The 13294-nt window shown below is 41.9% G+C and overlaps 1 protein-coding gene across 8 annotated transcripts in view; it reads right to left on the reverse strand.

Annotated features, from left to right (window-relative positions):
- Positions 1 to 362: 362 nt before the first annotated feature.
- Positions 363 to 13294, reverse strand: part of TNRC6C (trinucleotide repeat containing 6C) — a 172827-nt gene continuing 159895 nt past the window's right edge. For 7 of the 8 annotated variants that reach the window (XM_019542686.1, XM_019542685.1, XM_019542684.1 and 4 more), the window contains 5 exons: positions 7498 to 7614; positions 5091 to 5285; positions 3566 to 3636; positions 2029 to 2168; positions 363 to 863 (listed from right to left, as the gene is read on the reverse strand). In XM_019542686.1, the coding sequence (XP_019398231.1) occupies positions 503 to 863; positions 2029 to 2168; positions 3566 to 3636; positions 5091 to 5285; positions 7498 to 7614 (884 nt within the window). In that variant the 3' untranslated portion in view covers positions 363 to 502. The remainder of the gene's footprint in view (positions 864 to 2028; positions 2169 to 3565; positions 3637 to 5090; positions 5286 to 7497; positions 7615 to 13294) is intronic. The other variant, XM_019542688.1, reaches the window with a different exon arrangement.

Consider the following 13294-nt stretch of genomic DNA (forward strand, 5'->3'; position numbering starts at 1 on the left):
TTCATTACTTTTCTGTACCAATGATAAATATCACACTCCTCCCCCTTCTGATTACTGGGTCCGCCTCTGGTAATGTGCATAATAGTCACAGGCTCATTTTAAATAGGCTTTCATTTCCCCCCTCCCCTCAAAGTTGATAAAATAACCCTTTCCAGCCCAAATTTCTGAAAAGTGCCCTTCATGATAGACCTATTCTAAGCAGCTTTTATACTTTGTTTAAAAACACCATACAAACATAAAAAGACAACATAAAATAAAAAGCCATGAAAAAATAAAACCTGTCATTAGCATGTGACACTGACCAAATGTAGCCCATACTGTTTCATTAACAGTTCACAAGGACTTCTGCAGTTTCATATTTGATATTGGACAGAGGTACTAAAAAGGGCTGCCAGTCTGATCTGTTAAAGCTGGATTCTTCGTGAAGCCCTGGACTGGAAAGGGTTACAATTTTTTCCTTTAGTGCTGATGATTGTTTTTTCCATTTTGTTTCTTTTGTTTCCTAGATAGACTCCCCGCTGAGAAGATCACCTGGGAGCAGGGTATTCAAAGGTGTTGGGCTTCCAATAACCCTGCCATCGTCGGTGCTTGGGGGCCCCCAAAGGCTGCTTGAGTACTGAGGGACCCCACCCCAAAGCAGATCGCTGCTCCCTTTGCTACTCAGGCAAGGAGTATTCCAGTGGCCTGCATCATTCCGCACCAATCCATGAGAGCTGCTTGTAGAGCCCAAGCGAGTCTGATTGGTTCCAGTGTTGGACTGCCAACTGGAGGTGGGTGGCAGTGGCTGGCCTTGTGCTAAGAAACGGTTTACTTCTTCTTCACCAGCAAACTCAGCCAAGATGGTAGTGTTTCCTAAAACACACCTAACAACAAACAACACAACAAGGTGAAGGAAAAGAATGTGAAGGACATTATTTTCAGAAGTGTCACGAGATTTCCAAAACTGCGAAACCCATTTTCATTTTGAATGGAATGGGCAACAAAATTAGGTTCACTCTGCAACACTTTAGAAATCCTATCCTTATTCAGTTTCATCTCAGTAATCCCCTCTATTTCACAATTACATGTGTGTGCACGCCTATGCCCACTCTCCTTAGTTGCAAAATTTACAGATGAGTTAGACCTAATGTACTGATACAGCATAGCAGTTACCAGTTTTAGTACAATTTTAAAAAATTATGTAACATATACAACATAAAACAATATTTCTGTATATATACTCAATATACTTGGCGAAACCTCAGTTGTGATTCTTCTGAGAAGTACAGATATATTCTGTTTGTTATTGTCCAAAACTCTTCTTATGGATTTCTCTAAAGCCTCAAGAACAATCAGGAGTGTTCTCTGTGTACATTTAAAATGTACATTTATTTTTAAATTCATGTATTAATTTTAGAGCATGGCTAACTCCTTTGGCTACAGTTCTTTCTGTTCAGGATTCCAGATCTCAAGAGATATCATTAATTGAAGGGTGATTTTTCACGTTTGTTCTGAATGTTTCAACGGTAATTAAGCGAAAGTCAACACTTCAAAAAACAACGCTATGTATATCATTCTTAATACTTCTCTTTATTACATAGACTTTTTGCAATTACCTGATCAGTATCATAGTGGAAGGCTAACTGCAACTGTACATAACAGAGTGACTGTTATTGCTATATGTTAAGACACAGGGACTACCATAATGGAGTAAGTCAGTTGTACAGCTACCCTGGTATCTTATCTGTAGCAGTGGTCAGCACCAGAAGCTTCTGAGAAAAGTACTTTACGTTGCAATTACCGTATCTGCCAACAAAATACACTTCTTTTCAACCTTCAGGAGTTGGTGGTTTGACTCACATACCCCTGACCCATGAGAATTTCTTTATATTTTTAATCCTTCCTAATATTACCGAAGTTCTCATTCAAATAAAAATCAAATTCTTTTTTTAACCTACATTAAGCTTCTGACCTCAACAACACTGTGTCAGAGTTCCCCCCATGCTAAATTCTACCTATGAGAAAAGGAAAAGAGGAGAAAAACCGTACATATGCAGAGACTTCTGGGCCTTGGCTGCTTCTTCCTTGGAACTGTATCGGACCACAGCGTTCCCTTGAGTCAGGTTCAGGTGGAATGTAATTAGAGGGCCATGTTGCAAACACAGTGTCCGCAGTGTAGAACCATCAATCTAATTAGAGAAAGGGAAAAGACGTTGATTCTTCTGGGATTTTCCTCACTATATTTACTAATGGAAGAGGCTTTAAATGATAAACAAAAAAGGCATGCAATGAAAAGGACAATGGTGTTTCTCTAACGAAAGAAATGGACTTTGACAGATCACTGCCTCCATCTAGAACTCTGATTCTTTCTGTGGCTCAACACAGAACCTGCCAGGTTGAAGGAATAAAAATGATATTTATTATCCAAAGCCTATAAAGGTGGGAGAAGAGTCTAAATGTTCATAAATAGTTTATAGCCCTAAAATACTGCTCTCTCAATACTCTGAGTCTTAAGCCTCTCCATATGATCGGCACTTTGGCCAAACAGGAGGAACCGACAGACTACAGATACTAAAAAGAGTAATAAAAGCATAGTAAACTTGGATTTTAAATCTTTGAATTATGCCCCAAAGGCCATTCATACATCAAACTTTCATACAAAAATGGTGCACACTGGATGGCTAATACATAGGCATAAAATTCATATTTGATTTGACAGCAGTTTGAGAACTCGAATTCTTTCTGGTGAAAAGTTACCCATTGCATTTCATTCTATCAAAACAATCCATATGGAGCGCATCGATATTATCCAAGCAACTGTTAACCTCTAAGTAACTCCTTGCTCATAAAAACCTGCTCCAAAGGATATTTGATCCTGTTAAATATCAGTTCTAAATAAAAATATATAGTATACTTCGTTAAAAGCATTATGGCAACTATGCAGCAACCTATTACTGCCATGCAGATGAAATTACAAGCCTTGATAGATGTGTGGTTCCCCACTGTAACTCATGGCACTTCACAGGAAGTGCCATGAGTTACAGCGATCCCCTTGACACAACAGATATTCTCTCTTGGGTCTGGGTGGGTGAGGGATCGAGCTCCATTTTGGAGCACCTTGGTGTGGGCTTTAATTCATCTGCCCCTCCACCCCCAACCCTCCAGCAGAGGCTAGGCAAAGCTCAGCCTCCTCACACCAAGCTCCTCCTGCCCCCCATCCCATCCTGAAGACAGCACTGGGGGTAGGGCTGGGCCACATGAGCCCAGCCTTGCTCCCAGGCAGGCACTGACAGAAGTTAATGAAGGCACTCCACTTTGAAGCACTTTCATCTGCACACTCATATAATGAGGGATCATTTGTTGTGCAACTGGGCACTTTTAAAGCACTCTGCAGCTGTGTGCATCTGTTAGGGCATGGCTGTAGAGTGCTTTCAGGGGGCTGATCACTTGATAAAACATCTGTTCTGTCAGCACCCCACGTTTTCCTTAAATCTGAGCAAAACTATTGAGGCTAATAAGCTTTCTTTCAACCATCAATTAAATATGACATGGCTGTTTGTATAATAAGTCATGTAATTCTGCTTACTTGGGGTGTGAGGTTTCGGAGAACCAGCCAGCTGCTTGTTCTTCCTGAGTTGTCAGTACTCCATGCAGAACCTATACAACAAATTGAGAAATGAATGTTTTAGGACCTAGTGAAAGCAAATTTGGAGTTTGATTCTGATGACAGAATATATAACATGCAGGATACAACACACCAGCAAAACAACTGCTACTGCAAACTTGCACATCAGCAACCAATCAGGCCATTTATCCTCCAACCTGTTTAACTATCTTGTTCTGAAAGAAGGGTTACCCGCTGAAGCAGAATGCTCCTCACACTGTCCCAGCTGACTTTAAAGGATCTGTGTATTTTTCATATTTCTGAAATTTTTCTTCCATGAATGACTCTCAGAGCATCATACTGGTTAAAGCATGTATGTCACTGAAATGTCTTTCAGGTTACATTAGAAATAACCACAAGGCATTTTACAAGCAACACAAATCCCTGAAATCTCAGATTGTTGGTTGCTAATATTTTACATCTTTTAACTTTTACAGAACTGCAATATATTGCTACACCACCAATGATACATTATTCGTATCTGGCTTTTATTCATAGCAGGAAAATTTCTATATTGACCGTGCTCTGCATTCAGATATGGGAACACAACTGGCAAAATCTACCTCTCCATCCTCAACCTGGTATTTTACAGGAAGAAAATATATGGCCATGACATTTACTACTGGCATTAGAAAAACTGCAGTCCTTCAGACAGTGGATGACCAAAGGAAGGCTGCAAATGAAATCTTGGCAGCATTACTATGTTCCTATGAGGTGGAGGTTTCCAAACAAAAAACAGACACTTGAACGGTGGCAGTCATGAAGAGCCAAGAATCACCAGCCTTTTGGGAAGATCACTGATAAAACAGTCAGCTATTAGCTATAACGGCTATTTCTGAAGCAGACTTCTGTGAACAAATGCAGAGTATATAGGTTTCCCCCTCCTTTATTTGTGACTAAATTAAATGCTGATATCTAGAGAAAGAGAATGTTCATGAAGCAAATTAGACCTATTCTCTGGGACTGCATCATCTGATCAACTGCTTAAAGCAAGTGATGGGATAATTAGGTCTTGGACACTGTGCATCTCTGCTCACTCTGTGTGTGCGTATATACATTCCTTGTCAAATAATACTGATTAATTAGGTAAAACTGAAATCTTAGAACCGTTCAGAGGATACCTGCCACAAAATAGGAAAGAAAGTTTCAAACTATTTAAACAAAAGCAAAGGGTTTATAAAATAGCAAACCATTTGGCAACAAAATTTATTTTTCGCACTAGTCTGACCAACTGATGACTATTTTGTTTGAAACCATCTGGAAATCTCAGAAAATAAAATGTACCTTTCATCTCCAAAGTTGTTTAACCCTACATTTATTGTACCGCACGTGGCTGGAGCATAGCATTGGAGCCAGAGGGTACAATGCTTCTGTACCATAGAGAATAGAAGTAAACAGAGCATAAAGGAGGAAGGCAAAGCATTATAGTAAAACGTCATAAAAGTACCAGAGGAGTAAGAGCTGGTCCAACCCAGTGGGCTGGCACCCCAGGTAGATGATGGCTTGGTGTTTGTTAAGCCTGGAGGTGGTCTTGTAGGAGCAGTAGTGTTTCTGGGTACCTTCCAAAGTTCATGGGATAGAGAGGCCTGTGTGTGAGAGATTGGGCCAGACGACCATGTAGACTTGATGTCTGACAATTTACCTGCAACAGAGAAATTTTCATGCATTTTTAGGCTGAAATGTGAACAATTTGACTGTCTTTATTACAGCTAATCCTCAAGTCATAGTCCTTATAGTAGAACTGGAATAGTCTTTTGTAGCATCAGTGCCATCAATTTCATTTACAGTGAACTTATACACCACTGAATGCAACCGAGGGACCTTTGTACTTAGAGAATTTAATCTGCATATGGATTACATATCCCCCTTGTTGTACCTCCTAGCACTCTCTTGCTCATAAAGGACAAGAACCAGAGAATAAGATTGATTACCTCAGTCTACTTACACAGAAACTGATAAACACTTCATAAATTATTTAGCTCAAATGTTCACGCAATGAAGTTTACCCACTTTCTGCATCCAAGCAAGTACAGGCAACGTTTTATTTAAAAGACGACACTGACATGTACTTATGTTCTCAAGTACATTCAGTATTTAGCGGATTCAAGAACACCTAGAAGGGGGAAGTATTTTCAAGCCCTCATACACTGAGACCAACAATTTTCATATGAAAAACTCCTTGTACCACAATCTTCTCGTTTTGCAGATTTATTGTCCATCGTGTTATACTTTTAAACCTGTGTTCATTTCTCTAAAAAGAATTGTGATCACTTGTATTGCAATTCCTCGCAAACCAGGGCTTTATCAAGCATATTATGCTTGATAAAGACAAACATTACAATTAAAATATAAATTATCTTTTAAGTATTTATTGAAAAAAAAAAGAATCTAAATAAAACAGAAAGAACCTAAAGTTGTAGATATTACCAACACAACATAAAACATCAAAAATCATCCTAGAAATATTTCACTTTTAATCTTACATATCCCTGTGCCTGCCTCTTGCAGCAATGTAAGTACCAAACATAGAGCCTGATTCCTCTCTCACAACACCAAAATTGGGTCATCCTCATTTAAATCAATGAATTTGCTGAGGAGTAAAACTGGTATCAAGTGAGAGGACAATCAGTTCCATGTTTTTGTATAAACTACAGTGACAAAAGGAACATAGCAATACTGCTCACGAAACACTGTCAAGTAAGATTTTCAGAATTTGTAATTTAACATGACAAATGCACATTAATAGGTTAGATGTTGCCATGTCATTGCTTCTCATGGGGTTAAACACACAGCTTAGATGTAGTAGCAAAAAAAAAAAAAGGCAAACAAAGCAGAAATGTGTTGCAGATAAAATTAAGAGAAAAATAAGCCACTTCTCTCACTTCCTTGTAGTAGAACATTTCAGATAATGCTCCTTCTCTGGCTTTCTGACAAAGTGAACCTGAATTAGTCAGTAAAGCCCCTAGATGCTGCAGCTTCATTTAAATTAAAGAGTTGAGGTTTTTAATTTATCACATATAAAAATGAATAATACAATTGGTGCAGTAGCCCTTGGGTGTTTTTATATAATAATACATTTATTTGACTCAGGCTTCTCATTTCCAGCCTGCAGCACACTGCAGTTTGTATTAATAATGCTGAACTGCATTATAATAATTGTTAGGGGACAAGCTAGACGTTTAGGTAGCTGGTTAGCTGAGAGTCCATTTCTGACACTGGGAGAAGTGTGATGCTTTGAAGTCAACAGCTCTTTGAGAAGCAAGGGGCACAATTTATGGTTTATTTTGGGACTGTCTACAGACTCAGGCAGACAAGATGGCATCATTATGTGTTTGCTGTGCTCAAAGATAGATGTCAGGAGAGACCTTTAAAGCAGCTATTAAACCTCTTCCTATTTAGCCTTCTGAATAGTTAAAGCACAACCTAGTTCTAAGTTATTTCCTAGGAATTAGCAGGACTGGAATTTATTTATTTTTGAAAGTGAATTTATTAGCAGTGCTTTTCAGATCACCCTGTACTGCTGGAGAGGAAAAATATTCTTCCTTTTAGATGTAGTGAAACAGCTTTGCTGAAAAGATCTGGGTGCCTAAATAAGTAGCCTGCTTTGTGGCCTGAATACATTTTTCACTTAGCACAATTTCTTAGGTTTTCATTGTACTACACACCCTATTTGAATGCTCACCACTGCAGAGCTACCAGGGGAGTCACCTAGTGGGAGCAACACAATGCTCAAAAAATGTGCAGTACATCTGTAATACTACTACTCTTACAACCACAGGAAAGTGCTGTTTCAGGGCCTTTTCTCTTTGGGAATGTAGTGGGAAGATGTAAGTAGAAAGGCCATTTTTTCGTACCTGCAATGCTAGGTGCAGATGCAATGCTGCTGAAAGAGCTACTGTAGCCGGAGGCACTAAGCGGCCAGGCACTCGATGAAGGCAGCGTGGCATTCTGAGATGATGTTGGGGATGACCCTGCAGAACCAGCAAAGAAGCAACTAAGAAAGATGGGCAAAATGGTGTCTGCTGCTGCATAAAGCAAGTCTAACTACATTATGTGCAAATACAAACCATGCAAGGTATTTCTGCTAATCACACTGGTCTCTGAAGTCTAGGAATGAAATGTTATAGGTAGCATGATAAAGTGAAGCAGACCTCTTTAGTATTGAAAAAAAAAAGAAATAAAAGCTGCTAAACTGGCAAATGCATTGGTGCCCATGCAGAAAATAAATTCTGGATTTCTCTTAGTATGTTCTGATCTTGGGAATCTCAGAGAAACTGTTAGTTCCCAAGGAATGGACTCATATTATTCATAATATTCTTTCTAAGCTCACCCAAGCAACAGCAACTCTAGATGAATGTGAATGTATACTAAAAACTGACCTCTTATCCTTGATGATTTATCTTAAATAGCTGAGATAAACACTCTTCCATGGCCTAACACCCACAAATACCATTAGATTGTTTGCAAACTACTCTGTTGTAGATAAAGCCAATGCTAACAGTCTCTTATATTAGCTGTATCAAAGGAGCTGTAAGTATAAAGCATTCTAATACCACATTGGATGGCATATCATTTTTATAACAACATGCAATAAGATTAAACCACACAACAAATTAGGATCTTGCTGTCAAGCTGCCTCTTCAAAATGGTAGACACATATTCAAAACTTCCCTACTGGCTAATAAAAGAAATATGCCATACACCGAAAAAAAAAGTTTAACAGGAGATCAAACATCTTCAGGATACTCAGAATGAAGGATAAGAGACTATGAACAGACAGCCTCCACCTGAGCAGTCAAGGAAAAGAAAAATCAAGCTGTCTTTCAACATATTTCTATCTTCCAAAATGCAGATATGCATACTATTTGTGTACATTCATATATATGTACTGAGTGACATAATGCTAGGTGGGCAAACAGGGCACAAGCCCCAGGCACTACCTAAGGCAGGGGTGAGGAGAGAGTGAGGGGGAGGGGTGTGCCAGAACAGAGTTGGTAGGGGTGCTTTACTCTCCTTTCCATCTCTGGGCATTACTGTCGTCCCCCCCCCCCCCCCCCGCATAAAGCATAAGGGCAGAGAAGCAGCAATGGTGTACAATGCAGGAGCAGCAGTTGGAGGTTTGCTGCTGCTGAGTGGGGGATTCATCTCCTTTTTTGACTACACGACATGCATGTTCTCGGGGAAAAAAGATGCCACATTCCCCAGCAGCAGTGAAACTCCGGCCTCTGCTCCTGCACTGCTGCTCTGCTGTCCCCACTGCTGGAGCTGCGGCTCCTACACAGAAGGTGGTGGGGGAACTGCAGACCAGCAGAGCACAGGATGGGCCAGTTAATGCCTTCAACTGAGAACATATAAAGTCATCTTTCTGTCTAATAAAAGTGTTGTGACTTGCAACTATCACCAACCATTTGCTTCTGTATCTTTATTAAAAATATTGAAGTTTATAACATTTAAGCAGCCCACAGAAGCTAACCCACTAAAACTTGACTAATTTTATTTCTAATTAAATTTAGCACATCTAGACTTTTGGCATCAAAATATTTCATAAGTAGAATCATAAGAAAGTTGGGCTTTAAGGGACCTCAGGAGGTCTTCTAGTCCAGTCCCCTGCTCAAGACAGATTATCTTTGACTAAAACCTTCCCAGCCAAGGGTCTCTTTAACCTGCTCTTGAAAATTTCCAGAAATGGAGATCCTACAACTTCTCTAGGTAGCCTGTTCCAATGCCTGACCACTCTCATAGTTAAAAACTCTTCCTAATCTCCAACCTAAATTTCCTCTGCTGCATCTCGAGGCCATTGTTCCTAGTCCTGTCACTTACATCCACAAAGAAAAGGCCATCTCTATCCTCTTAATGATCTCACTTCAGGTATTTGAAGACTTATCAAATCCCACCTCAGTCTTCTCTTCTCTTTAGAATAATGAACTAAGGGCACAGTCTAAATAAAAATCAGTAACAAAGCTCCCACAGCAGACTGTCAGTACATATCAATCTTCTTTGGAATGCAATGGGCTCTTGCCATTGACCCAGAGCTCGCTCAAAAGTTAAGAGTTGGCATTACAATCATGCTCCCCTGCAGAACTGAACCTTCAAACTGAGGAATCATGTTAATAGGAGTTTATCGTCCTCCTTGTATGTACTCAATCTACAAAAGAAGACTCAGAGGAAGAAGAGAATGATAGGAATTTAAAAACCATACTGACAATACAATAGCTTGGTAAATGATCTTTCTTTCTCCTTTTGTCAATTGTGTAAGCAGAGCTTATCACTCTCAGATGGCTTCTATTACATTTGACCTTTTAAACAGAAAGTAATAGGATCAGTTATAGCTCAAAACAGTTGATGAAAAATTAGGGAAGTCTTTAAGAGCACCTAATAGACTTGGCTGTATTCCAAATGAGTCTTAGCGTACTTCCTCTTATTCATCATTGCAGGGGAAGTACGAAGCTTTCCAGGGACAGTGTCTAGCCACTGAAGGTGAGGTGGACATTAAACCATCTGCCTTGCACCAAACAAAAGAGTAGGCAGGTGATGGGATAGACAATAGGAGAATTAAACACTCAGAAAGAAGGTGAAGAGTTCAGACAGCCATGCCAAGTCACCCCTCAAGACAGGCAACAGACAGAAGTCTAAAGAATAGGGAAATAACCACGACTCTCCCTCAAAGTAGCTCAGAAAGGAAAAGAGGATGATTAAAGAGAAAATTGTTTATTCCCAGATGACAGCCTAAGGCAAGCGTGTCAAATGGCCTACGGGGTTTCTCGCTGCAACTGCCTGATGTGTCAGTGTGGCCAACACCTAGCAGTTTAACACAGCCACTGCCAGAGGTAGGTACCTTTCACCCCCTCCATCTCTTCTGGCTGCTGAATTTACCATTTTTGATCACCAGTGGCATTAAAAAAAAAATCAGCAGCAGTCAGCCAATGGGGGTGAATAGTGGTGGCTGCTGGCAGGGAATATGGCCTACCATCTGATTTGAGTTCGACCCCCTGGTCCAAGGGATTTACTGACATATTCTTGTTTTGTCCAATCTGCATGTAAGCAAAAGAGGATGCAGTTGTGAAACTAATTTTACGTCTACAGAATCCCATGCATGAAGGATGACTCACTATGACTAAATCTCATCAAACCTTCTGTGCTGTTATGGCTAGAAATGATGCAGTTAGCCGGCTACTTGCTCAGAACAGTTATGTGATGATAAACAAATTCAATTTCCAAAAAGAGTATGGTCCACAAAGATATGACCTTGGAACAGGTAGCCTCTAGGCCCCTGTGAATTGGGAAGTATTCGATTCAGATTTGGCTGATTAGAGGACAGTGATTTGATTCGGATCACTGTCTTGAATTGATTCGACTGAATCAGCTTCAGAAGATTTGGTGCTGATTTGGATTGGCCCGGGAGAGGCAGGCACAGCCAGGCGGCTGCAGGTTCTCCTGCGGCTCCCTTGGCTGTGCCTGCCTCTCCCCAGGGGGGAGCCACGGGAGAAGCCTTCATGGCTGCCCTGCCTGGCCCCATCCCCCGCCTGGTCCCAGCACTTAAACCCCCCCCCAAAAATCCCTGCACATGCTTGTTGCAGCAGTGGTGATTGAGGCCTCTGGGTGCTCGTGGCAGAGCCCTCCCCGCCACAGCTCAGGGCTGTGGGGGGGCAGTGGGGATTGCCTCTCCCACTCTGCACCCACGCAGCAGCTGCCCCATGCCACAGGTGCAGCACGGCTTGGCAGGACGCTGTGCACTGCCTGGGAGCTGTGGCGGCTGTGTGTGGCGCCCTGCTGCGCCATGGGCCAGTTGCCATGCGTGCCAGGTGGGGGCGATCCCTGCTGCCCCCACTGCTCAGGGCAGCTCTGCCATGAGCCCTTGGAAGCCCTGACTGCCACTGTCAGAGCCGCTGAGTGTGGAGCTTTTCCCCCCCTTTTTTTGGTAAAGTGCCGGGAGGGGGATGGGGCTAGGCAGGGCAGCCATGGGGACTTCTCCCGCAGCTCCTCTGGCTGTGTCTGCCTCTGCCCTGGTGTGGGGAGCTGCAGGGAATATGCCCTGCCCCCACTTGCCAGCTGGTGTGGGGGCATGGGATCTGGGCGTGGCAAGTGCTGGGAGCAGGGGCTATGGCATGCTGCCACTTGTCCCCTTCCACCTGGAGCGAACTGTGCCCGCATCCTGCCCCCCTTCCCCCTCCAAGCTGGGCAAGTGGCAGCAGGGCAGAGCCCCCTCTCCCAGCGCTGCCATACCCGCATCCCGCACCCTCCCTTCCCCTGTAACGTGTCCCCCCGCCCCAGCTGGGCAGCTTGTCCCAGCCCTGGCTCCAATCCCTCCCTCCCACATGCCCCTTCCTGTCCCCCTACCCCAACAGACTTATCAATAGGAGGCAACTGTGTCAGCTGCCTGTTTAGTCTATGGCTAAAATCGCCAAAGGGACCAAATCTTTTCTGAAGCTTTTCTGAATCAATTCACATGTTTCGAATCGATTCAGAGCTTTTAAATGGTCTTCCGATTCGATTCAGATTTGAAGATTCGGTCCCCAAATTGGGCCAAATCTCCTCCAAACTGAATCAGCCACCGAAGCTTTGCACGGCCCTAGAAGCCTCTAACATGGATGGACTAAGTGGAATTAGCTGCCAGATGGACTTAAACAATGCTTAAGAGTGCAGAGTGCTACACTCATTCATTTCACTTCTTCCTTTGCCTTGATCTCTGATTGGCTGCTGAAACAACTAAAGCAACTGGAGTAGATTAAAATATTACATAACCTAGAGCAAAAATATTCAGATTCTTAGTATGTGGTGCAATCATTTTGCCCCTTTAGACAGTGAAAAGTACAAAGTAAATTTAAGCCAATTAGCTGTAAACACCATTCCACTGAATGATCTTAATTTTGCTTCTAAGCTTCACAATACTGAATAGCGAGCAAGTCTTAAAACAACTTCTCTGTCTACCTGCTAGTTCACTTCTATGAATTGTAAAATTTCTGAGACTTAGATAATAACTAACTGGTTATGATACGTCTGTCTCCCCCTTGCATTTCATACTCTACAGATAAATTCACTGCGCTCCCTGCCACTACAACAGAGGTGAGAAGAATGCCTTTTTGAAACATATGAGCACACTGATTAAATAAGCCAAAGGAAGACACAGAAGATGACATATGTGCAAGAACGTTTCTGAAAGCTTTCTCTTCACAGGTTTAGCCCTGTTTTGAAGGCCTATTCACACAAGCCTGCAGCAAGTTTATGCTGTATCAGAATACATGATGACCACTGGCCCCCACAGAAAAGTTAACAGAGCTGAAGGGATAGGAGGACTGTTTCCCAGGTCCACAGAAGCAGTCACTAAAATACTCCATTCTTTTCTAGGTGGCTGTTTTACAAGCTTTTAAACTCCTTTTTCTGAAGGCAACTGGGTGAACACAGAGTCCACAGACCACAGGCCTCAATTCTGATGGTACTTTACAGCTGCCTAACCGTAACAAGAGAGATCACTGGAAACTGATAGGGAATGGTGTGTACTAAAGCAAAAGGAGAAGGGGAAGATACAGAATAAATCTCCCACTTCAGCTCCACAATAACACAGAGTGAACGTTCAGAAAACAGAGAAAGGCAATACTAGACAACAGAAGTTGAACAAATCACAAAAGCATCAGCTGATTCAATCTTGCTGGT

This window comes from Crocodylus porosus, unplaced genomic scaffold, assembly GCF_001723895.1.
Source record: "Crocodylus porosus isolate Cpor-Errol unplaced genomic scaffold, CroPor_comp1, whole genome shotgun sequence".
NCBI classification, from domain to species: domain Eukaryota; kingdom Metazoa; phylum Chordata; order Crocodylia; family Crocodylidae; genus Crocodylus; species Crocodylus porosus.